Consider the following 26,421-nt stretch of genomic DNA (forward strand, 5'->3'; position numbering starts at 1 on the left):
GGTTTGATCCTACCTGTCTCAAACTGCTCACCTGGATAGAAAGACCACTGCGCAGAATGACTCACACGGCAGGTGTTGATCCACATCATGACAAAGTGGAAAAACCTGGATGATAAAATAACAATCTTTATTTGTTGAACAGTTTACTGCGACCTGTCAGCCAAAGTGGCGACATGTTATAAAACTGTATGGACAAGGGAATTTCCATATCTGCCTTTTGCCTCCCTTCCAAAGTAAAACTGCTTGAAATGTTCTTGTCTCAGTTTATATTTCACAAAGTGGTTTAGGGAGGCTTGATCAGTGACCAGTGTGTGTGTGATCAGTAGACTACAGACTACAGCCTACTGATAAGGATCTACATAGTCATGTCTCTCCACAGTCTCCATCACACAGAGTGGGAGCAAATAACTAGAATCACTCTGTGCTGTCCTATCAATCTGCAGTGGTGACACTTCCTCCCTTCATTCCTTCCTCCATTCCTTCTCACCTGGGTTCATGCTGACAACTGCCAAGTTGTAGACTGTTCATTTTATGCTGTTGCACAGAACTTTGACAGAATAGATGCTCTTACAAATATAATGCACAAATACGCATATGCCTCACGGAAACTTCTCATACTGGTTAATGAGTAGAGTCACCTTATCGCACAAATGGTGGTTTTGAATCTCATATCTTATCAGTCATTTCCTGCTCCATTCATATTGTGTGTGTGTGTGTGTGTGTGTGTGTGTGTGTCGCTCTGCTTGGTATTGTTCATTGTTCATCCACCAAGTTAACCACAGAATGACGTGACGCGCCGGACATGGTTTGAATTCAAAATAAAGTGCAGAAAGTGACCTCAGAGATGACTTTTTCAAAGACACGTTTATATTTAAGTTGACGGCCATACAATAGTAAAACTATCTCAGGGTGCTTGTGTGTGTATATGGAAGAAAATCAACTTTCTATACTGGTGCGGCAAAAAGTCCCCAAACGCTCATTTTCACTTATGGAGCGTGACAACAAGAGGTCCGTTTTATTTTGAAAGTCGGGACAGGAACTCGTCGTCCCGGGACTGTTGCACGCTGCCTCCTCCACGTCGGGTACCGAACCACCGCGGTCTGCAGACCACTGTCCGTCCTGCTCCGGCTGGGGGAGAGCACCTCACCAAGCCGCTGGCTCAGGACAGCACTAGGCAGGCACCGGCTTCCGGGAAGATTTCCTCACAGAAAAGGGAAAAACTGGATATAAAGCGGGAAGACGCGTCCATTAGCTCCTTCTTTATTTTTTAAAAACAAGAGGTCAGAAGGTAAACAAACAACAGTCGCCCGCTGTCCGCTACCACACCGCCGGGAGCTGCGGCTGAGGGAGTCGGTCAAGTGCGGGGAACTTCGGGCTCCACGTTTTGTTGTTGTTTCCCACTTTGTACACAGCAACTTTCTCAGGGTGAATAATAAAATGCACAGAGGAGGTCGTTAAACCACTGGACCCACTGAACATGTTCACCAAAGATTCAGCAAAGCGGGCGAGCTGTGGAGCCGCGGGGCAGACGGCGCAGGAGAAGTTGTGAGTGTTTAGTTGAAGGTGACCGGCTGCAGTGGAGTGGGGACGGTCAATGAAACGTTACCGGTACCGGGGCTCTCACCGTGTGTAGCGTTACAGAAAGGGGAGAGACGGGAGCGGACAGCGGTGCGGACGACTCGCCGACACTCATGGAGGCTCACTTTGCGATGCGGCTCTGACTGTCAGGCTGGAAAGGAGCTCTTTCCCACAGTGCCAATGCACTGTTGAAGACCACATTCCTGTCAGGGAGTAGTTTACTGCAGTAGTAGTAGTACTTTTTACACCGTAAACTAGCAGTACTGCAGTACTAAGCGTCGTCAGAGAGCCCAGAGGACCCACCAGGACCCAACAGGACCCAACAGGACCCACCAGGACCCACCAGGACCCACCAGGACCCAACAGGACCCACCAGGACCCACCAGGACCCAACAGGACCCACCAGGACCCACCAGGACCCACCAGGACCCAACAGGACCCAACAGGACCCACCAGGACCCACCAGGACCCACCAGGACCCAACAGGACCCACCAGGACCCAACAGGACCCACCAGGACCCACCAGGACCCAACAGGACCCACCAGCGACGAACGAGCGTTTCCTCTCGCGCCGGGACCATGGCCTCGTGGGGGAGCTGCTTCTGGTTGCTGTGGAGACGGAGCCTCCTCGCGCTCTGGCTGTGCGCGCTTGCGGCTCGTGGAGCTGAGGATGACGGCACCTTTAGCTCAGAGGTAAAAAAATAAATGAATACAATCGATAAAAGCAGCACATTGGTGTCTAAACTCATCAAATAACTTGACTTTAACAATAACAAATGACTTTATCATTTTTTAAAAAGCAGCTTTTCACCGTTTTGCTAACGCAAAAAGCAGAGATTCACCTCTGTCTGCTTCAGAAAGAGCTCTGTTTGACACAGAGACGGTGAAACTCACTGAAGTCGTGTAATATTCAACAAGTCTAATGTTTAGTGACTATTTATTGCAGGTAACTTTATAAGTTCAACGTTTTTTTTTTTTGTGTGTGCCTCATTTAAATAAACTAAAAGTTAGCTGTTCATCAGTGTTGTACTTCCAATGGGACCTAGCCGAGTCAAATGAAGACAGGGTTATTCACTGCACAGTATCTGGTTCATGCTGCTAATATTAATTTCTTTATTCCTATAATAACATTAACCTACTGTTTATTTTTCAGATCAGTTTTACAAATCATCTTTGCTCTTATTTTGGGATATGACCATGTAGTGATAATAATAGTAATAACAGGACTTTATATAGTACTTTCACATTCTAAGTGTTTTAAAACATGTTTGACTACTTGCACCTTACATGTTTGAACTAATATTGTATAGTCGTCTTGTTTGGAATCAAGCATTCTCACAAGTCAGAGGAGCATGACATACATAATTGCCCAGCTCATATCTCATTCAAGATATCAGTTAGGTTCTTCCTCCTAGTCAGTTATTTATCACAGTCCTCATATTGCCTTTTCCCCTTCATCAGTAAACATAGATTTCTTGTTTGTAGCTGTGTCACTAGGCACCAATGTGTGCCAGATATCAAGTTGAAGCTTGAACCAGCACATGTTGCATCCTTACTCTATCAGTCCAGCAGCCACCTGTTACAAATTTGTTTTTAGGGACGGTGTAGTATAAGAGATAAGAACTTTTATACCTAGACAAGACAGTGATTAGTGGTGGGGCTCTTGTTTCTGTTTTTGTGTGGCAGAGACAGACAGACAGACAAACAGACAGACAGCCTGCTGGGTCATTAGTTGTGAGCTTGCATTACCAAACCCAGTGACCAGGGTCTGGTTGTGTGTCAGGTTACAACACATTCTGATGGGGTATTAACATAGTTGTGGTGTGTGTACAGGTGTGCGTGCTAATGCGACTTAGTGAGACAAGAAAGGGTTTACACTTTGCTGCTGAGTTAGTGTATGTTTAATTGCACCCATGTCTTACATTTAACATTTTGAATACTCAGTGCACGCAAATGTGGATCATTTGAAAGTATAGACTGCCTCTGTGCATCTTGGACACATTGAACTTCAGTCCACAATATAGTTTTTACACTGAAGAGCTATAAAAGGGAGCAAAACAGAGAAGGTGCAAAAGACAACTCTGTTGAAAACCTGTCATTTCAAAGTGCAGTGTTGCTTTATTATCATAACTGAGAATCCCAAACACAGTTGTTTGCATTTAAAACAACTGTGTAAGTTATATAAGTTGAAATTTTGAACCTCAGAGGATATTGCAATGGTCCTGCAACAGCACTGAGTGAAAGTTCAGATCAATGTGTCTGTTAGATGTAAGTAAAACTGCAAGTATTTTAGTACTTTATGGTAGACTAATGGCTTATATATGTGAATGACCATCCTATAAACAAGCAAAATTAGATAACATGTAAACAGAAACATGCTCTTAGGATTAGGGATGTTAATCATTCATAAACACACCTCGTCTTGCTCTCTTTTAATCGCACTTTACAAGCAGCAGTAACAGTTAATTTGTTGGACTGAAAGTTGTTTTGTTACAGTATTTGTGCATCCATAGTTTCAAAGTAGCCTGTATCTTCAAAACAAATCCAGACTGTGTTGGATTGTGTTGAAACTATGTTGTACACCTACTCTATAGTTAATTCACAAGCTGAAAAAAACGTGTCTGGAGTTCAGCCTGATCCTCACTGTTGAAATATAGTGCAATGCATGTGTTTAGGAGTTGGACCGAGACCTCACCTCCTACTCTGTCTGGACAAAAGGGATGCAGTGGGAAGTTAAAAGGATGAAGGAAAGAAGAGAGGGATTATCGAATGTGTGTGGCAAGAAAACTCAGAAATTCTGACAAAAAAACAAAAGAAACGTCACTACGGCCACCAAGAGAAACCTGTGATGGAGTTATTTATGAATTAGAAAAAGAAAGGCAGGCAGATGGAGGGGGAAAGTTGACAGGGATTGTAGCGGTCAGTCTCAGCTGTGCAGCATGTGATGGCTGAATGTGACAGCTGTTCTCTAACTGGGACACACATATACACACTCACCGTGCAGAGGCATGCTGGGCCTGGGATTCGAAGGCATCTTAGTGAATACAATGGACCCTGTTGTGTGAAGAGAAAGAGCTGTGATAGAAAACTTGTGAATAGGAGAAAAAGAGGATGAAAGTGCACATAGAGAAACATGGACGGCTGTGGAGACAGTGTAAAACCAGCACAACAGCAATTTGTGATTAAAGCAGAGTAGAAATGGTGAGAGGTGAGACTTATTATAGAACATAACTTGACAACTTCCTCAATCTGTATCCTCTTTGTATCCATATAATCTGCAACATGTCGTCTCTTCACATTCCAGCCACTTCCCCCTTACTCCCCTGTGATTGGCTGTCACCACGTCCACAAAGATCACTACAGATGAGAACGATCTCTGAGCATGTGTGTTTTTAAATTCTCTAACACAAGAGTGCTTCATGAAATCTTCAAACGGAATAATTTAATTCTCCTCTTCTTGTCTGTCTGTTTCTTTCACTGCTCCATTTACTTATCCATCCTCTTGGTAGGACTTCTGGGGGGTAAGAAATGGCAACAGACCAAGATTCAGAATAAAAGCTCTGTTAGTATCTTGGCTGACATTGTGGTGGACACACACACAGACACACTTAAAAAGACACACTCTTGGCAGGTTTTACATCTCCTTGTATATTGCTGGGTCTGGTCTTGGCAGGTAAGCTCAAGGACTCTTTGAAAGACCATTTAATAGACGAGGCCGAGCGCACACACGCATAAGCACTCCCCTATTTCTCGTGCTGTCTAAGAGTTGTTTTGTATTCAGCCCAGCTGATGAAGCAAGGTGAGCGGCCAGACTGAAATACTTTACTGTAGCAACGCTGGGAGTGAGGGGCAGCAGGGGCTCATATGCCTTCATATATCTTCTCAACAGCACCGCAGCTCTGCCCTTGTACCCGACTACAGGGTGTTGTAAATACAATGGCAAGAAAAAGTATGTGAACCTTTTAGAATTTCATGGTTTTTTTGCATTAATGGATCAGGGTTGTTTCTTTACCTCATTGATGAGTGGGGTCATTTTTGACTGGCCCCCCACTTCTTGGTAAAGTAGCCAAAGTCCCAAAATGTCTCCATTTGTAGATTGTTTGTGAATTTCTGTCTTTACATCACTTTGTAACCCTTTCCAGCTTTATGTAAATCAACAATTCTCATATCATAGATCATCTGAAAGCTTCTTTTGGTGAGACGTGGTTCACATTTGCATCTTCTTCTTGTGCGGAGAATACTCAAAAGTGTGTTTTTTGTCAGTCAAAGTAGCTCTAGTCCAGACCTCCAAACTAATTTTCTTAACTGATTCTAACACTTTACTCCAATTAGCTTCTTGAGGTCATTATTCCAAGGGTTCACATACCTTTTCCACTAGCACTATGAGGTTGTTATGGTTGTCCTCAGTAAATACATAAAAGATCATAATTTCTTTGTGTTATTATTTTAGGCACATTATATTTCTTAATAATCTTGACTTAGATGAAGATCTGATCATGTTTTATGACAGATTAATACAGAAAACCATGAAATTCCAAAAGGTTCACATACTTGTACTCTTGTCACTGTATTTGCATGAAAGGGTGAGAGTGTGTACAAACAACATCAGATGCCCGGATATACACAAAAACACACACAGCAAAGACACAAACATCAACAGAGGCAAAAACCCTGTAGAGAAGTCGATCACAAAGGAGCAGGGAGAAGAGCCCGGAATATGAAAAGATGCATGCGTGTTGGAAATTACACCCAACCAGTGCTTGGGTTTTCCTTTAGAACACATTTATTGGAATTCAAATGGGAATTGCAATTTTAGTCCACTGTTTCTCCCTCAGTGTGTGTTGCGGTTGGATGATCATTGCTGGCTGCGTTACTGCATTGCTAAGTGCTTTGTTTTCATCCTCAGACAGTATGAAATATGAACGGCATTAGCAGACATGAAACAACGATCAATACTACTCAATACTAATCAGCTCCTGAAAGATCTTCTGTCTTTTGTGGACATGTTTTTTTCCATTCAGGAAATTCATTTATTTTCCTAAACTCATCTGAAGGAATTAGCATGCTTTAAAAGGTTTGACAGTTGAATTCAGATGCTGCATTTGTGATGAAATGAAGCTCGGCTCTTTTTTTTACTTATTAGCCTACCTGAGATTGTTTCTTTTGTATTCTTCCATTATTGTTCACCTGATATGTTGTTGCTGGTGTCATATTCATTTTTGTGTAAGAGTAAAAGTGTATGGTAAAATTGTTGGAGATGAAAGAGTTTTATGAACTCTAACACCTGTTTCCCTCACCTTGAACGGTGAGTGTGTTTGTAAGAGAGAGGGAGAGAGAAAGTGTTTAGATAGTGTTTCAGGAAGTGCATATTTATTTTTGAGAGAGAGTGTGTGTGCATCTAAATGTGTGCCAATGTGTTTGAAGCTTCCTTATCTGAAGGCAGAGGTGGGTCAGGGTCAAGTCCAGTTCAGCCCTATCTGCTCCTACACACACACAAACTTATAAACCCACTCACAAGCTGACGGCCAGCTTTCGGTCACTGTTAGGCCATTGGTGAATGTCTGTGGCCCTAGTTTTGTTTTTGCCGTTAGCACTTGTTGGATCCCTGTCTGCAACTTTTCTACTGTTCCAGTGTGTTGACTATTCGGTGGGAGAGAACACTATGATTGGCTGTTCAGTGCAACCAAACAATGGTTGAAAACGCCATTGTCTATTACATATTAGGCAATTAAAAAATATATATAAATCATCTGTTTAAACTCTATATACTGTTAGTCTTCCTTTTTTGAAGGACTAATACAAACTACTACTGTCACCTGTAGTTTGCACAGTTATTTCTTCTTGTGCAGTAGATTGTAGATTGTACGTGCTAGAGTACATGTTGACTGTAGTCTGTGTGTTTAAGTGACACTTTTTTGCCTCTCATCTGCTAAAAACAAACTAGAACAGATGTAAAACAATTCAGACTATACAAATGTTTTTGGAGAAATGACGTAAAGATGAATCAGGGTTCAAATGTTTGAGCGCTTCAGGATAGATACTCTGTAGCCTGAGGGCTTAAACAAGGTCACTGAGGTTTCAGGTGCACAGGAACAAAGAATATCACCTTACTGCACTTTACCTCTGAGTTACTCTCGATTTCACCATCGATCTTTGAGTTTGGAGAAACAGTGTTGAATGTAATTTTTTTTTGACAAAGGAGCATACGAACACCTTACCGTTTTGCAGGATTTGCTTCAGTTTCAGTTTCAAGAGGAGAAATGCAACTTCAGCAAAGACCGTCCGTGAAGTGGGTGACAACAGTCATCTACTACCTTTAATTGATCACAAAGGATGAGACCCTGTCAGGATGTGTCAGACTCAGCTCAGCATTTGACAATAATAGATTATTCTAATATTATAATAGAATTATTCGTTCACGTCATGATGATTGATCACACCAGCACTGTATAGACTGGTCTTATGTTAGACGAAGGACATATATGCAAGCATAATACAGTTGAAAAGTGCTTTGTTGAAGTTAAGTAGAGGCTTAATATAACCAGTCAGTTGCTTGGTGTTGATAATATCCCTCTCCTCTGATTTCAGATTAGTCCACACCTACTGCCTGTTGGCCTTTTTAGTACATCTAGTCATATTGTACTTGTGTAGACAGTGCAGGGTCTGGGAGACCCTTTGTAATTTGTTTTCATTGGACTGTAGGGATGTTTTGTCTGTGCAGGATCCACATACACACATAAACCTTTTGTCTTGTCTTTGTTGGGAGTTTTCAACTCCACCAATTCATATTTGTATGTGAGTGTTTGTGTGTGTGTGAGAGAGAAAGAGAGGGACAGAGAGAGAAAGGCTGAAAGAGGCAAGTTTGTTTTTATGACTTTAAAGGAGTGGGTAAGTAAATACAGAGCTTTATCAAGTAGTATTTTGCATTGTGAAAGATGGGTGTAAACGTCCATGCACAGACGCTCACACATAGATGCGTGCACACACACACATATGCACACACTTTTTTACATTCCCTGCACCACCACAGGGAGTGTGGCTGTGCATAGGCGTATCTAGTATCTCAGACTACCCAATATGCAGGCTGAGTGTGTGTGTGTGTGTGATATTAAGTTTCTACATAACAGGTGGGATAGACTTTGCGTCATCTGTGATTGGGTCAAGTATCACGTTTTCTCCCTCAAGTCTGCCATTAACCCCCACTCCCAGCCCTGGTCTTCTGGTCACATACTCCCAGAAGAAAGCCTCACAGTGTTGATCTCCTCCCTGACTTTTCCTTTGTATGTACAAAACAATAAATGCAACTCAGTGCACTGCAGAATAAAGTTGAGAAAAGGGATTTTTTATTTTTTATCATATAATCACTTTTGACTGTTTCAACATGTGTCCTTTTCAAGATCAATATAAAGTAACAGATAGTGAGTGTACTCTTCCTGCCTGAGTACCAAGGCAAATCTGTGTAATGACTGTCAAGTCATTACACAGAGCTGGAGTTGAGGAGGAGACATACTTTAAGCTGCCCAGTTGCATCACAAATATGCTGCAAAAAAGTTGCTGTTGATGTTATAATTTACTTCTTAATCACATTAAAATATTGCAAGACTTGATCATGTCTGTGTGGAATAAGCTGTTAAGGATTAAAGGCTTATTATGAAAGATATATTCTGAAAATGTTTATTTTATTGTCACTCTCATAATGAGCTTTGAGTCAGCATCAAATTATTCTGTGTGAAGAAATAGCACTGTTACTCATTTTACTGTTATAATTGTAAGAGTTTCCTTTATATTTTTCTACTTGTGTGTCTCCAGGCGTGGCTGAGGAGGTATGGTTACCTGCCCCAGGCCAGCAGACAGATGTCAACCATGCGATCAGCGCAGATCTTGTCGAGTGCCATCAGCGACATGCAGCGCTTCTATGGCCTAGAGGTCACTGGACAGATGGATCCTCAAACCATCAGGTCAGTAGGGCTTATTTGGGCTGTTTTTGTACGTTAATACTTACACAGACTTGGAAAAATGGACAAGCTCCCAAACTGCAGCCCCGCAGACCACTGCAGGTTCATATTTGTTTAAAATTTGGCAAAATCTCTAAAAGGTATTTGTTAGTTTGATTGGGCCTAGAGTTTGCCTGATATCAAAGTGAGTAATGTCTTTCTCATCACTCAATAATAACAGTTGAGCAAGTTGCACATTCTCCCTGGCTGCTCAGTGGCCTGGCTGCAGTAGGCAGCTCAAAGGTACATTGTAAATTAAACAAGAAAAAGTGCACAGACATCAAGAAGAGCGAGTAAAGGTTTTAACGTCAAACCCTCCTCTTCATCTGTTCTCTTGGGTGCTTCTTCCTTTCCACCCCCAACTCCTTCAGTGCCATGAAGAGACCCCGCTGTGGTGTACCTGACAAGTTTGGAGGCCAGATCAAAACCAACGTGCGGCGGAAGCGCTATGCCCTTACCGGACATAAATGGAACAAGAGCCATCTTACTTACAGGTAACAAAAATACATTTTGTTTGTGCGAACCTGCTAAATTGTACAGTAAATACACAAAGTCATACTTAATTGATTGTGTAATTACACATTATGTTTTTTTATTTCTGTCAGTTAGTTTTGTTGTATTAAGAATACATTTACCACATAAATCAGAATCTGTAACAGGATAATGCGTATGTGTGTTACTGTACTCAAAATTTGAGAACGTAGTAAAACTGAAAAACAGTATTTTTTCAAACTGCCTGTGAACCAATGGATGTGCCTTGCTTGCAAAGATACAGGACACTGGATTTATTTTTCTTATCACCTCTTTTTTCCCATAGTATCCAGAATTACACTCCCAAGATTGGGGAGTATAACTCATATGAGGCCATCCGACGGGCCTTTAAAGTGTGGGAGAGCGTCACCCCATTGACCTTTGACGAAATCCCTTACCAGGAGATCAAATATGGACGCCGCAAAGAGCCCGACATCATGATCTTCTTCGCATCGGGTTTTCATGGAGACAGTTCTCCTTTTGATGGGGAGGGGGGATTTCTAGCTCATGCCTACTTCCCTGGACCTGGGATGGGAGGGGACACACATTTTGACTCTGATGAACCATGGACTATAGGAAACCACAACGTACAAGGTAAATGGTGACCTTCAATCTGCAGTGTATGTTGTGTTGTGGATTTTAGGGAACAGGGTCATTTTGCTGTGCAACAGCTGAATGCTACAGGGAACTTGAGTGGAAAACCATACATATGAAGGAAACTAATGTTCTGAACATATTAAGCAAGGGAAAACGTCTAAAAGTGTTATTTAAGACACAGCAGGGTGGATGCTTCACAGTGCGTTTGTGTTGTAAGTCTATATTTATGTGTGTGTAGCCAGGGATTTCAGGTCTCTTTCATTTTTGTAGGTGTCTGTAGTTTTCAGCATGTCATGTTGCGTAGGTTGTAATGGATCTACTGTGTGTAATGGATTGCAAATGCAGCTGCCCCCGTCACTTTCATCTACAGATAACTAAAGTTGGTATAGTTCAGCTACAGTAGCTACATCATCTTTAACTTCTCAGTTGCTGCTACTCCATTTATAGCCGTAAAGGTTCAAAATAGAAACTTGGTGACATCATGAGAGCCCACTTGCACCTTGTGATACTTCTCAAATTTATCCCCAATTAAATTGTTAGGAAGCTGTAATGACATCCAAATGATATGATCATCTCTCACTGCTTCAGGCTTTTACACTTCTACTAACATGCACACTAAACTGAATTATAACTATAGCACACAATTTCTAACACTAAACTAAACATATGCAGAACTGAGGATTCTGAAAACATCTTCTTTTTTAAGAATCTTTAACAAGTGTTCACTACTCCTCTTCTTGATCTGCACCTATTCACCCGATGACCAGCAAGCGACTTGTGGCAACAATGAGCTTTCCTGCCCTGTTATCTACATAACACACAGCAGATGGAGAAAGCTAAGCTTTGTTGTTCACATAGGTCTGTGTGTGTGTGTGTGTGTGTGTGTGTGTGTGTGTGTGTGTGTGTGTGTGTGTGTGTGTGTGTCTGTATCTGTGTAATCAGCTGTGTGGGATGTGTTGCAGGACAGATCACAGGGACGGTGAAATGCCACAGTAAGTGGGTGTGTGTTCCACTCTGGGAGCTCTGTAGACTGGTCCCTTTGTTGCTTTACACTACTTACAGTACATGACTTAAAGGCTAAGTATAACTAAATTACGATCAGGTCTGACTGTAGGTGGACAGGTGTTAAACCTTTCAACATGATGTGGTTTTTATTTAACTGTTACATTATGTCATTCAGAGTTGCTGGGAAACCTGATGCAGACTGATTCAGAAGCAGACTGACAGTTTCTAATATATGTCTAATATTGTTGTTTCACCTTCTCTAATATACAAATACAGATATGCATATTTGATTTAGATTTTACAGTATTAGTTGTAACTAAACAAACTAAACATATCTTAGCTGCTAATGTTGTACAGAAAACTGACAGTTTTTTACTATTTATGGACATTCATGCATCAGCAATGAAACAGATTGTTATTGTTGTTATAGCATTGTCCAGCTAAATATTAATGTTTGTTATTGATACTGATGCTGAATCACACATAAAAAGTCGATTCGTTTAACATGAAGAGTGAGGCCTTATGAGCCATGTTTAAAGATCTACTCTCTGCTCAAGTGTCCTAGGGCATGAAACTCTGACCTTTGACCACGTTTTGGGTGGGGTCGAACAATAACTGTCTTTAGCGTAGGGATCAATAGTTTCATATAAACAATTAACAGCGTTTAAGGGCAAAGGCAGAAATTATTTTTATCCAGTCAGTTGTCTAAAAATGTTGTCTTGACGCATGATAGGATTAATCAGCCTTTGTGGCAATGTACACAGAAAGCTTCTACGTGTTATCCAAACAAATTGTTGACATGCACACTCAAACATGCCTAAATACATAAGAAACACTGTGGGCTAGTAGTGGGAAAAGGTCACAAGCCTTTGTGGTTCTTTGTGCTCAGATGTGAGTAAGTGATTGGCAAAGGCAGAGTGAACTTGGAGAGTGTGTTCTGGTTGTCAGGGATCTGCTTTATAGTGTTTTATTTTTTTTTTCTTTTGCACTGGAAGTTCCCTTAGTTGCTGCTGAATAAAGTGTGAGACGTGATAAACAACTGAACAAAGCTTCACAGAGCTGAAATATGACTTGAATGACAATGTGTGTGTAGGGTATTGAGAATTATACGTCTTGGCTGGACGTCAAACTTCACTGAGATGTTTGAAGTTTACTCCAGCTTTTCTCTGTCAAAGTGAATGGTTGTCACGGTTACCTAACAGAGGCCTCTTTATCTGCTCTCAATGCTGTCTCTTTCTCTTTTTATTCATCCTCAGCTATCAGTAGCACTCTGTCCTGGCCTCTGCTGTTTTCTCTCCTTGAGTGTTTGCTGAAACCTAGCATGGCACGAGGGCGTTCATGTGACTGAAATCATAGATGCTGGGGGGAGATGAACTGCGTGCATCTTTTTGTGTTTTATATTAGTGTGTTTGTTGAGGAAATGAGCAGATGCACAGACGGACGTCCAGAGCATTTCCTCTTCCGCTGCTCTACAGTGACATCATCAAGTCCCAATTCTCTAAAAGCATGTTGTCATTAGCCCAGATTTGACCAACCAGCGTCAGCATGGCAGACAAAGTTCAAAGTTCACAGAGAGCAGGACTTGGGCAACAAAGAGGTATTGAAGAAAGGGGAAGTACCCAACTGTTCCTGGCTTTACTTCAGACACAATCTTATAGGATTATGTTGGCCAACCCTAAACCAGGTTTTCTTTGGTTTAGAAAGGAAGTTGATGCAATGGTCAGTGTGTCACATCCAAGTTACGACCTTGTCAATGTGTAATTGCTGTGTTGGAAGTGGACAACAGCATCTTTTCACGGGTTAGAAATGTTAGAAATGTATCATTAGCGTGCCTTCTGTGGGTGAGATCTGTGGAGATTTTTATCAGTATCATATATCTGAGAGGGCAATGAACAGGCATTCTCATATATTAACGAGACCTTTTTTCTGCGGTTTGGACCCCCCACACCCCATGTCCATTAACAAGATAAGCAGTTGGATGGATATTGTCTCTCTTGTCCCCCTCTCCATTAACTTGTCCGTTTGCTCTATCATATCCATTCAGGTAATGACCTCTTCCTGGTAGCAATCCATGAGCTCGGTCATGCCCTGGGTTTAGAGCACTCCAACAACCCACTGGCCATCATGGCTCCCTTTTACCAGTGGATGGAGACTGAGAACTTCCAACTGCCTGAAGACGACCGGCGGGGCATACAGCAGATTTACGGTATGATGTTTCTTAGATGACAGTGACGAATAATTAATAATTAAGTTACCTTATGTTATAGTACCAAATGAATTAACTGATATTTCAGAAATATTAAAGGAATAAAATGACATCTTAGCTGAGAGCATGTGTCTGGTTGTCATGAATGAGATGGTTATATCAACATAGCACAGAAACTGAAGCACCTGCAAAACTAACTAATTAACACATTATATGCCCCTTTGTTTAATTTGTACCTAAAATCAAAGTGTTAAAATGACACATTTTAGATATGTGTAATGTCTTATTTTTGTCCTAGGCAACAAGTGGAGTTGTTAATTAATGAATTTTAGAGGTGCTTGTAGATCTTTTTTACTTTTGAATAGATTAGATGGTTTAGCTAACCATCTCCTGGCTGTTACGGAATCAATCTTCTCATCTACTGTAACTCTCAGTAAGAAAGCAAAATTTTGATACTAACAGCATAAAGTTTATAATAATTGAATTTAGGCAATTTCAAGCTGGACGTTTTTAAGTGATTCTTTGTCTCCTTCAGGTAGTCCTATATTTTGTGTTTGTTTTTTCCTGCAGGTCAACCAGACAGTGGCCCCACTCAGGCTCTTCCCACCGTGACACCCCGTCGTCCAGAGCCTAGGCCACCACAAACACCTCCTCGGCAGCCTGACCGCCCCAGGACCACCGAAAGACCAGATCACTATGGACCTAATATCTGTGAAGGGAACTTTGACACAGTTGCAATGCTTCGAGGAGAGATGTTTGTTTTCAAGGTAAATGCTTTGAGCATTGGGAAATAGGAGCATTTGTAACTCCTAGCTTTGTACAATTGATGAGCATACAACATTAGAAGTAACATGCATACCTTCCCATTGGTTTATTTAATGCCCTTGCTTGGAAATTCATTCGGCTTCCAACAGAGGAGCTGTTCTGACAAATATACTGTGTCAGTAATTATTCTTTTTTGGAGAATCAGTTTAAGACAAATTGTGTGTGCAGGGCCAACAAGAGGCCTGTTTTTAATCAGGTCCTTGTGGATTGTAAACCAACAGGGCCGATGTATTTTATGAGAAGGAACACTGTTAAACGGGTGAGGTGTGGTCAGGTGTTTGCTTTAAAGAGCCTCTGGACCCAAACAAAATGTTAACAAGGGCTGAAGCAGCAGTGAGCTATTAGCAGAGTTTTTACCTTTAAGAGATACTGTATTTCTTAGAAAGCAATCATTTTGCTGTAAGTTGCTGTTGATATTATACAATCCAGTACTTTTAGTATTTGTTATTTTACATCTGCATAATCACTGTCATTTAAATGAACTGAAATACCAGCAGAACATACAGTTCACTGTCTGCATGTGTATTTCTTCCTATTCAGGATTAGTCCAGTGACAGCCTACACATAGAGCAGATCTACAAAGATAAGTAATGATGTGTTTCAGTAGGAGAGGTCAGAGGAGGTTTGCAGATATTAGAAGCAGCTGGACAGAGAACACTGTAAAGCAGCTTCAGCCTCACTTTTAGAAATGATACCATGATAGCTGAAATTTTGATATTTGACAGTTAACCCTAACAACAGGGAACTGAATATACCCAACAGAGATCTGAACATGTTCAACAGTGTCAACGTTATTTTAAACTAGATTCCACATTCCACATTAAACCCATTGCCATGCAGTTAAAATATAAAAAATATTGTGTTTCTGCAAAGCTGGCTATGAAAACTGCGTTGAGTTTTTTGCTTGCATTATTGCGTTTTCATAGAATAGAATATTTAGACATCAAACTGTTTTTTAAATCTTTGTTTCAAAGGTCTATGGATTCCCTGTCAAACCTATAAATATCTATTATAATGTAAATAGACTTTGACTATAACTGATACTGACCAGTACGTATAAAACTTGGCATCATGCTTCCTGGACATGTGCTGCACATGGTCGAAAAGTTTTTATGTAAAGAGCCAGTCATGTCTATGTTATTACATCCACAGTCTCAACAGCATTAATCAGTATCCCAAATTAACTCTAGCTAATAGAAATAACCCAAACAGGGAGTTAACATTATATATCCTAAACATTTGTAGGATGATGTTAGCTTTTACATCAAAGCACTGCTCAAATTGCAGAGTGCTGCATCGCAGAGCTGGTGAGATGATGCTTGTTCTTCTCTGCTATTACTCTGCATTTTTATTCTGAGAAAATCCTTTAAGGAAATATAGTGTAAGTGGGACTAATCTGCTGTTATCAGTAACAGCTCTTCTCTACAGTCATGTTCATTAAAAGAACAAAGGAGCTGTCAATCTATAGGGAAATGGTTTCTTTCGTTCACTTATAGTATTTCTTCTTAGCACAGGGCTGGACATACAGACAGCCAGAAGAGCACACTGAGCATGATTGGAACTCCCTGTAGATCTGGTCTACTCTGCTGAGGACTAATATGGTCAATTGAGTCTTAATCTGGTCAACGCAAGGAGCTGTCAGACCACACAAATCGAAGAGCATGCAGTCTGTTTGGTTCAGCCTCGTCCTGCTTCTCTCAGCGATTGCCAGCCCGTCTCCGTTCTGTTCCACTCCATACTGTCCTGCGCCGTTCTGTCTGCCAGCGCGTCCTGCATGAAGGACAAAACTAGTTGTGCTTGCCAGAAAGAAGCAGCACTGAGCATTTTAGTGTTACATTATCCAGGACAAGCAGGGCTACTGACTCACCACTTATGAATGAGTCTGTGGGCCTTCAGTGTAAATCTTTCTGCTGGCTTGTGTGCACAGCAAATACAGTAAATATGAGTATTCCCAACGAGCGCTTGTTTCTGTGCTTGGGTTAAAATGTATTGCTGTACAGCTGGCCTGATAATGAAATCACTCTCACTGTTCTTTATAAAAGTTTCCTGTTGCAGGCTGTGATTAACGGCGAGAGTGCACTACAAGGATGTGATAAAGCCACCAGAGCAGAGACTGACTATTATTAGCCTGCTAATGTTCCGCTATTGTTGGTTTATTGTACGTTCTGGTCTAGTTATTCAGCAGAGTTTAGCTTGCTTTAATGGCCACAGTGCTATCTGATCTGAGGGAGACAAACAGTTAAAACCCTTTGTCTGTGCATCATTTCTCGCCTCTAACCCTTTGTGAATGTATGTTTGAAAAGTTACTTAGAGCAACACTCAAGCACACAGTTTTTTCCCTATATTGTGTCCTCAGGGCCGGTGGTTCTGGCGAGTCCGTAGGAATAGGGTTCTGGATAACTACCCCATGCCCATCGGCCACTTCTGGAGGGGTCTACCTGGAGACATAGATGCTGCCTACGAGAGACACGACGGCAGGTTCGTCTTCTTTAAAGGTAAGCAGCTCAGTCAACTTTTATACAGGTGTTTGTTGTTTTTGCAATTCAGTCTTCTTTTGACATGATGACTGAATGGGGTGAGACTTTTCTATAGAGTTGTTTGGAAGGAAATAAAAATCTCTTATCTATTTTTAATCCATACTCCTAAACGGCAATCCCCCCACTCTTTCCCATGAACATACCATCTATTCATAACAGCATGTGGTTATTTTTGCTCCAAAACAGCCCAGGGCCTCTTCTAAATAATTTTCATCAGGTATTATTAGCATTGCGTCAACCTCTCCAGATGCTGAGTGTAGAGCTTTCATTTTAAACAAGGAGCAAGGGGCTGGAGGTGGGTGGATGAATGGGTGGGTGAGTGGTTGGAGGAGAAAGAGGGAGGGAAAGCCATATTGGAGCCAAGAGGAGAGATGTAATGGTACCAGGAGGAACAGAGTCTCCCTGTCTGACAAAGTCAAAAACAATAAAACCTTCCCTTCAGCTAGAAATCTGCTTTAGCCTGACATGAGACAAGCCGCTCCTAGTGGATAATTATAAGCCAAACCCAAACTCCTTAGTCAATGATGTCGTACTCGCTTCTGCTGTGTTTTTTGATTGCTCGCCAAGATATCATTATTACATTCAGATAATTTACAAGTGTGTGTAAATGCTGGGTTGGTTTCCTGGGCTGTTCTTATTGTTCTCCTTTTTATTTCTCAGTCAATTTCAATAATTCAACATGTTCTGTGCCAGAAATTTAAATGAGTATGCATGAGGGGTATGTGGATTTGTATGTACATCTGTTTCTACATGTGTGTAGCCAAGTATACATATCATATACAGGACCTGTCATATGATTGTGTGCGTTTTTCCAGCAACATTTTCCAGAGTCCAGAAGGGTTATTTAGGATAGGGCTTGTCATGTTACGGTATGCATCAAAAGGGGTGTTTAGTTATCCACGCTGCTTTCTTCTCTGTTCTACTCTACTCCCAGGAAACAGATTTTGGCTTTTTAGGGAGGCTAACCTGGAACCAGGCTATCCGCTGGAGCTAACTCACTATGGTCATGATATTCCCTACGACCGAATAGACACAGCCATTTGGTGGGAGCCATCGGGCTACACTTACTTCTTTCAAGGGGACTGGTAATGTAACCTACAGCCTCACAGTATAACCTTAAAGCATCTCATCCACATGTTAACTAGTATAATAGTCTACTGTATGTGGTATCAGCACTTTAGAGAGAAGATAAAATAAATCATTTATGATACAAACACATTGACCTCTTTTTGCACTGCCGTAGTAAAGAAACAATACAAGTGTATACTAGGGTAAAATACAGATTATATTATTCACACTACACTATACAATATTCAGTTCTGCTCTTGTTTAGACAGATGATAAACAGTAACAACTTTCATCGCTACTGCCTACAGGTACTGGCGATTCAACGAACAGTCACGCTCAGCAGACAGAGGCTACCCAAAACCCATCAGCATCTGGGGATCGTCAGTGCCCTCTTCTCCTAAGGGGGCCTTCCTTAGTGATGATGGAGGTGAGCAGAGACACAAAGAGTGTTTTGTCTGTGCGTGTGCGTGTGTGTGTGTGTGTGTGTGTGTGTGTGTGTGTGTGTGTGTGTGTGTACTGCATGTGTAAAAAACAAGGAGGAGCAAGGGGCAGACAGTGGCAAACCCTAGACAAAGAATCAGGGTGTGGTTGTGCAATCATTTATGAGAGAGGGGGTTGATGTGTGTGGTTGCTTGTGTGTTGAGAGGTGTATTTTGAAATTTAAAGTGAAAATGGAGGAGGAGAGAACCAGTCTCCAGAGACTTTGTTAAGGACATTAATGATACTTTCTGTTATGCATATAACAAATAACCTTATACAAATATACAAGCTACATAATATATATACAGTGAGGGAAAAAATTATTTGAACCCCAGCTGATTTTGTAAGTTTGCCCACTAACAAAGAAATGATCAGTCTATAATTTCAATGGTAGGTGTATTTGAACAGTGAGACACAACAATGACAAACAAAACCAGAAAATGCGTTTCAAAAAGAGTTATAAATTAATTTGCATTTCCACGAAGGAAAGAAGTAATTTGATCCCTTCGAAAAAACGTGCTTTAGTACTGGTGGCAAAACCTTTGTTGGCAATCACAGAGGTCAGCCGTTCCTTGTAGTTGGCCACAAGGTTTGCACACATCTCAGGGGGGATTTTGGCCCACTCCTCTTTGCAGATCCTCTCCAATGTTTGGCAACTCGAACCTTCAGCTCCCTCCACAGATTTTCTATGGGATTAAGGTCTGGAGACTGACTAGGCCACTCCATGACCTTAATATGCTTCTTCTTGAGCCTGTGATTTGTTGCCTTAGCCGTGTGTTTTGGATCATTGTCATGCTGGAGTACCCAACCACGACCCTTTTCAATGCCCTGACTGAGGGAAGGAGGTTCTCACCCAACATTTGACGGTACATGGCCCCATCCATCCTCCCTTTGATGCGGTGCAATTGTCCTGTCCCCTTGGCAGAAAAACACCCCCAAAGCATAATGTTTCCACCTCCATATTTGACAGTGGGGATGGTGTTTTTGGAGTCATAGGCAGCCTTCCTCCTCCTCCAAACACAGCGAGTTGAGTTGATGCCAAAGAGCTCGATTTTGGTCTTATCTGACCACAACACTTTCACCCAGTCTTCCTCTGAATCAGTCAGATGTTCAGTGGCAAACTTCAAACGGGCCTGTAGATGGGCTTTCTTGAGCAGGGGGACCTTGCGGGCACAGCAGGATTTCAGTCCTTCACGGCGTAGTGTGTTACCAACTGTTTTTTTGGTGACTATGGTCCCAGCTGCCTTGAGATCATTGACAAGTTCCTCCCGAGTAGTTCTGGGCTGATTCCTCACCGTTCTCATTATCATTGAAACTCCACGAGGTGAGATCTTGCATGGAGCTCCAGACCAAGGGAGATTGGCAGTTAATTTATGTTTCTTCCATTTGCGAATAATTGCACCAACTGTTGTCACCTTCTCACCCAGCTGCTTGGCGATGGTCTTGTAGCCCATTCCAGCCTTGTGTAGGTCCACAATCTTGTCCCTGACATCCTTGGAAAGCTCTTTGGTCTTGGCCATGGTGAAGAGTTTGGAATCTGGATTGATTGATTGCTTCTGTGGACAGGTCTCTTTTATACAGGTAACGAGCTGAGAGGGCTGCCAATGTCAGCTCGTTACCTGTATAAGATCCACCTGGGAGCTAGAGATCTTGCTGCCGGATAGGGGATCAAATACTTATTTCCTTCATGGAAATGCAAATTAATTTATAACTCTTTTTGAAACGCATTTTTCTGGATTTTTTTTGTCATTGTTGTGTCTCACTGTTCAAATAAACCTACCATTGAAATTATAGCCTGATCATTTCTTTGTTAGTGGGCAAACTTACAAAATCAGCTGGGGTTCAAATAATATTTTCCCTCACTGTATATATATATATATATATATATATATATATATGTATGTATTATAGGTTTTAGTGTCATATCTGCACAGGTAATATGAAGCTTTACTCAGTAGTAGTTGGTTTTCATAGTTAGTTACACTAGGAACAGGATAAAACTGCTTCTCAGCAGTTTCCCCAAGTTTCTAATTTTTAGGCTAAGATAACCAGGTGCTAGAATCAGTTTCAGAGGTATCTTCCTATTTATCTTTCTATTTACTATTTCCCAAAACATTTAACTTCAGTTTTTTTCTATTGTCCTTGCCTCCTTCAGCTTACACTTACTTCTACAAGGGTTCCAAATACTGGAAATTTGACAACCACCGCATGAAGAGTGAACCAGGCTACCCAAAGTCCATCCTACGAGACTTCATGGGCTGCAGCGTGGACCTGGATCCCGACAGGGACACAGACACAGACTCAGGACGCAAATACCCAGATGTCAACCGCCCACCGTTCAATCCAGACGCAGGACGTGACAGTGATAAGGACAAAGACAGGGATAGAACAGATAATGGTGGAACAGACAAAGATACAAACAAAGATACGGGCAAAGGCCCAGACAAGGACGCCGATGAAGACTACCATGAGGGTCGCGAGGAAGACACAAATGAGGTGGATGTGGTGCTGAAGGTGGACGACAGTGAGGAGCGGACCATGAACATCCTGATGGTAACCATCCCGCTGGTCCTGGTGCTGTGCATCTTGGGACTGATCTACGCCATCATCAACACACTGCAGAGCAAGGGGGCTCCACGGCTGCTGGTGCACTGCAAGCGCTCACTGCAGGACTGGGTGTGACCCCTTGACATTGACAGACCGTAGACGCCCCCTCCTCTAACACAACCCTCTTCCCACTGATCCATGTGTCTCAAGTCTCTGTGCCCAGCGGCTCCTGCAACTCTTAGTACAAGCAGTAGTAGATCCATGCAAACACTGTACTGATATACAAACACAAACTAGGGGTAAACATAAATTATGTCTTACATACGCATGCACACATACACAGACACCACTCTAACCTCCTCTAGTCTCCCATGGTGCTCTACAATGCGTTGACTGTAGTCTATTTATATGAGAGAAGTTTGCACGTTTTCTTTTTTTTGTATGTTTTTGTTTCGGTTCATTTTGTGTGAATTTTTGTTGTTGTTATTTCTAAACCAGGAAGCCAATTCTATTCCCCCATCTCTACACCACCCTTGTCCTTCCCCTAATCTCAGCAGGGGCTTTTTGCTCACCAACAATGTAACATCTGCTAATGCTATCACATGTGCCGCAAAAGAAACAAGGCATTAGAGAAGAGAGAGCGATTTGTAGATGGACCACTGTGCTTCAAGTAGGCTCTCTTCATCTTACTCCATCTCTTCCTATTACTCTGCGGTATAGTCACCTGGGAGGTGAGTTAGACAGAAACAAACCATTTCACAAAGGTTAGGGGTAAAGTTAAAGATACAGGCAGCAGGCTTGTTATCTTAGCTGGGGTGTAGTCCGAAGCCGAGACCAAAAACCACTCATCAGCAGCCTTGTGTTACGGTTCTTCCTTCTGTCATCTAAGTTTCAAAAAGCCCCAACACCCAAAAAACAGAGACCAAAACAAGAAGTGAACAGTGGACACTGAACTGAAACTGTGGCTCTGGAGCATCATTATACCCCTATATCTTTGCCTACAGGTGGTGCAAACTCTCTCATTGTGATTGTTTAGCTTTTGAGCTGCTTATAGCCATTTTTAGCTCAGGACAGAACCAGTCTAGCTGTTTGTCCCTGTTAAAGTGCACTATCAAACCTCTCACTTAGTTTAGGCAAAGAGATGTTATTTAATAATGTAATAAAATCATGCTGAATAGTTTCTTTAGAATCTGGCAGATCTGACTACCCTTGTGTATCCCCTTGTCAGGGGTTGCACCACCCATTTGGCCATGCTCAAAGCAGTCAGTGTTATGACAACTGACAGACTAAAACTATGAAAATATAACCCAAGCTTAATTATCCTTTAAACCTGATTTCTTTTCTTTATGTTGTACCCAGCCAGTTGGACATTAGATCCACCTTCTCTCTTCTCCTTATTTGGAAACCTTTTAAAGACTTGTGTGGCTGAAAAGGTAAACAGACTTTAAAGGGGACCTCTTCCCTTAACTCTCATTTGTGTGACTGATTCTCTTTTGTGTCAACAATAAGACCTTTTTCTTTGTGCTACAGAGAAGACAGACTAATAGCTCATTTAAAAAGTCTGCTCACTGTGAAACGAGACAGGAGAGGGAGCATTCATTGCATGTGGGTGTGCTTGTGTGTCTGTGTGTGTGTGTGTCTGTGTGTGTGTGTGTGTGTGACATAAAACTAGGGAGAAACAAAGCAAACCCGGGACCTTTAACTTCAGGACAGGATGTAACGCCACAAAATGCAACCCAGCATATGCAGGGTGCAGCTAATGTACCATGCATACCATAATAGTCTTTTTACCGCTCTTATTTTTATTATTTATTTTTTTCTTTTTGAAAGAACAATTTAAGAAACCTCATTGATGACCTGTGGACTCTCTGCTGTAAAGACAGCGTAGCTGTGAGCGCCAGGGTGGGCTCCCGACACGCAGGCTCACATGAACAGAGACTAATCCTCTTCATTAAAAAACAGCAGGTGTGTGCTAATGCTGTTAACCCCTGTGGCCCCTGAACTAAACCCTGAACTCCCAGAATCAAAACTCTTACCACTCTCTTTTAATTCCCGAATGAATGCAGATCGCACTGAGGGGATTGTGTGCACAGAATAATGTCACAACTGCTGAGACAGTTTGAATTGTTGGCATTGACAATATTACATTTTTGTTTGTAGCAGACCCTTTCATTAGGTAAGGCAGCATTAAGAAGTAAGCTTACACTCTGACCAGGGGGGGCTCAGCTCAGCTGGTTGCATACATGTGGACGCAGAGAGTGAGGATAGACCATATCTCTTGCAGCTGAGAGAAGGAAACGGGAGGAGGGGGAGAGTAAAGGCTGTCCTCATCTCCCTTAGCTTGCAAAGTTTATATCTCAGGAATAAGGAGGGGTGGGAATAGAGAGAGAGAGAGCGAGAGAGGGCTTTGATGACTGTATCCCACTGGCAACAGCCCATGTGACCTAAATTCTTCTGCTACAGTAGCTCAACAACAGTGCTGGCCAGAGAGGAAACTTCAGCTTACACTAGGTGACAAACCCTTTTAGGGATGTTTGCTCTAAGTGCTTTGCTTGTAGTTGTCTATGTGCCCCCATTACATGTTTTAAAGCCCCTGTATTGATTCCACTGCTGAGTCTCATGCAGTAGCAGCACTGTAGAGAACTCTGCTATTCTTTTAGGCTCCCAGCGTGTTAAAGACAGGTTGAGCTGAAACCAGCTGGAAGTTACAGGACACATGTACCAAAAAGAGGAAAAAGAAGAGAATAACCGTCCATCAGTAGAAGTGTGGGGATTGATCTGCGGCCCCAGTCGATAGTGGTTGCCAGGAAACGGTATCCTGTGTCCATCCCTCACCTCCTTCTCATCATCATCCTGGGGCTTGAGGGGGGTTGGTTGGCGGGCGCAGCTAATCAGCGTTAAAAGCACCTACCCCCTTCTCCTTTCTCTCCTCTCGTGTCCTGCTCTTCCACTGGTCCTACAGACGCATCAACGAGCGTGCTCAGACAGACGAGCGTCTTGGCAGGCTCCGAAAATGCAACTCACTGCACCTGACAGTTCTTCTATACCGAGCTTCCTTCTCCTTCTCCTCTGTAATCTCCCTACGGAGAGTCCACAGGGAGCGGACCGCTTCAGAGCTAATGTAACCACTTCAAAAGTTGAAAACGCTCGACTGCACCTGAGTTTGCTTTACTTGAAATCACACTTTCAGTGATTCAGCAGTTTGAGAGGTTTCTAAGGTGACGCCGACTGGGATTGAATTTAGTACAATTCACAGTCTCAGGACGCCAAGCAGGAGATAGACACTGAAAAGTTAGGAGAGGAGTCTGTCAAGGCTGATTGATAAATATGTGTGTGTGCGTGTGTGTGTGTCAAGGCTTTCTCCTTATCTGTTCTACTGTCCATAGCAAGGCCTGGTCTCTGTTGTAAATCTCCCACACTCTCTATTCCTCCACCCCTCCACATACTGAGACCAGCCCTCTAAGCCTGAGGGGATCGTAACATCAACAATGGCCTTCTCTCTCTCTCTCTCTCTCTCTCTCTCTCTCTCTCTAATACACACACAAACACATTATTGTCTTCTCCCAGCCTCACCTTCCTCTCCATGCCCTCCCCTCCCCCTTTAGGAAAGTAGTCCAGGCCAAGGTCCAGCCTCTCACAGCAGACCCTGGTTTTAATGCCGTGTTTAGCAACATTTAACACAATGTATGATTTCACGTATAAACACTATACCTGTCAGAGTTTGAGTGTGTCAAACAAAGAGATGGCAAGTTCAGGTATACGTGGTAATGTTGATGCTCTCTTGTTGAAGCACGGGGGCCTTCATGCAAAGTATAAAGTAAGGTTAAGACATTGCTGAGCTTGCCTGAGCTTTCATCTCTCATAGGATGTGTTTCTGTAAACACTGCATGTTAAAGGTTCCTGATTCAGCCCTGCTGGCTTGGCTCTGAGCAAGCCTTTTGTTTTCTGCCTTTTTTTTTTTTTTTTGTTGGACATTTCTGTTCAAATCCTCACAATCCTTCAGAAGTCAGGTATTTCTCTAGCTGTGTCTGTGCACTCCTCCACCACCGCCGTGTATCCCAGCAATGTCTTATAACCAGCAGCTTCAAAAACAAGTCATCACATTAGTGCTGAAACAAACTAAAAAGATCAACAGCAGGAGGAAAAAAAAAAGTTGGCGGTGGTCAACTTAGATGGCTCTACCCTAAAGGATTGTGGGTTGTCAAGATCCTTCTCTGGTTTCCCACAGTGCGCATCACCTTGCTCACACAGAGCCCATCCACTCTGAAACCACTCATTTTAAATCACCACTCAACTGACTCGCCGACTCACCGCCACGGTGGAACTGAAAAGGTAGCTGACTGGTGGATTTTTCAGCCTCCTTGTCAGCTCTTTAACCCGGATGAGTCCTGCTGCTCTCATTGTGCTTCACACGGGCATTGAGACTGTTGAGCAGCCTTCTTGAGGAAACTGTATTCATCCACTAACTGCAGCTACAGTAGAGAGGAGATTATTGTTGGATTCAGTCATTTCTCTCCTCAGACTTCATCAACATCCCAACATGGGGTGAGCTGGGGAAAAATAGAAAAAAAAAAGAAAGCAGCAGTTAATGAAAACAGATGACGTTAATGTTTCACTTTGATAATTTGTCTTATTTCTGGATTTTATTTTGTGCATTTTTCTCTCCAAACTTGATATGACTTTTTGTGTTAATAACATTCCAATTAATTGTGTTGGTTGGTTGTTAGTGGGTTTTTTTTCTTCTTCTGTAGAAAATGTAAGATTTTATACATTCGTTGTGTGTTCACCTCTAGTTGAGTGTGTTAACAAGCCATGCTGGACATGTACACATTAAAATTAAAATTTGCTCTGTACAGTGTGTACGGCTGAAGCTTTTTATGCAGTGGCTGCTGAAGAGAATGGAGCATTAAGATTTTCTGCACGCACTCTCCACTCACTTCCTGCGGTGAGGTCACTGCTCATAGGGCCTCGCTTCCTGTCTCACACAGGACGCGCAGCACAACAGCATCAGAGAGAAGGGAGAGCCGGGTTTGGCCTGTTGCCAGGAAGCCAC

At 42.2% G+C, this 26,421-nt stretch overlaps 1 protein-coding gene across 1 annotated transcript; it reads left to right on the top strand.

The window, feature by feature from the left end:
* Positions 1 to 1,088: 1,088 nt before the first annotated feature.
* On the top strand, positions 1,089 to 26,221 carry mmp15b (matrix metallopeptidase 15b). Its single transcript, XM_026377992.1, has 10 exons — positions 1,089 to 2,271; positions 9,388 to 9,536; positions 9,944 to 10,066; positions 10,390 to 10,697; positions 13,750 to 13,911; positions 14,482 to 14,678; positions 17,093 to 17,231; positions 18,208 to 18,358; positions 18,650 to 18,768; positions 20,977 to 26,221. The coding sequence occupies exons 1-10, from the start codon at positions 2,158 to 2,160 to the stop codon at positions 21,501 to 21,503; spliced, it is 1,989 nt and encodes a 662-aa protein (XP_026233777.1). The 5' UTR covers positions 1,089 to 2,157; the 3' UTR covers positions 21,504 to 26,221.
* Positions 26,222 to 26,421: the final 200 nt, after the last annotated feature.

This window comes from Anabas testudineus, chromosome 3 (genome assembly GCF_900324465.2).
Source record: "Anabas testudineus chromosome 3, fAnaTes1.2, whole genome shotgun sequence".
In the NCBI taxonomy this organism is placed as follows: Eukaryota; Metazoa; Chordata; class Actinopteri; order Anabantiformes; family Anabantidae; genus Anabas; species Anabas testudineus.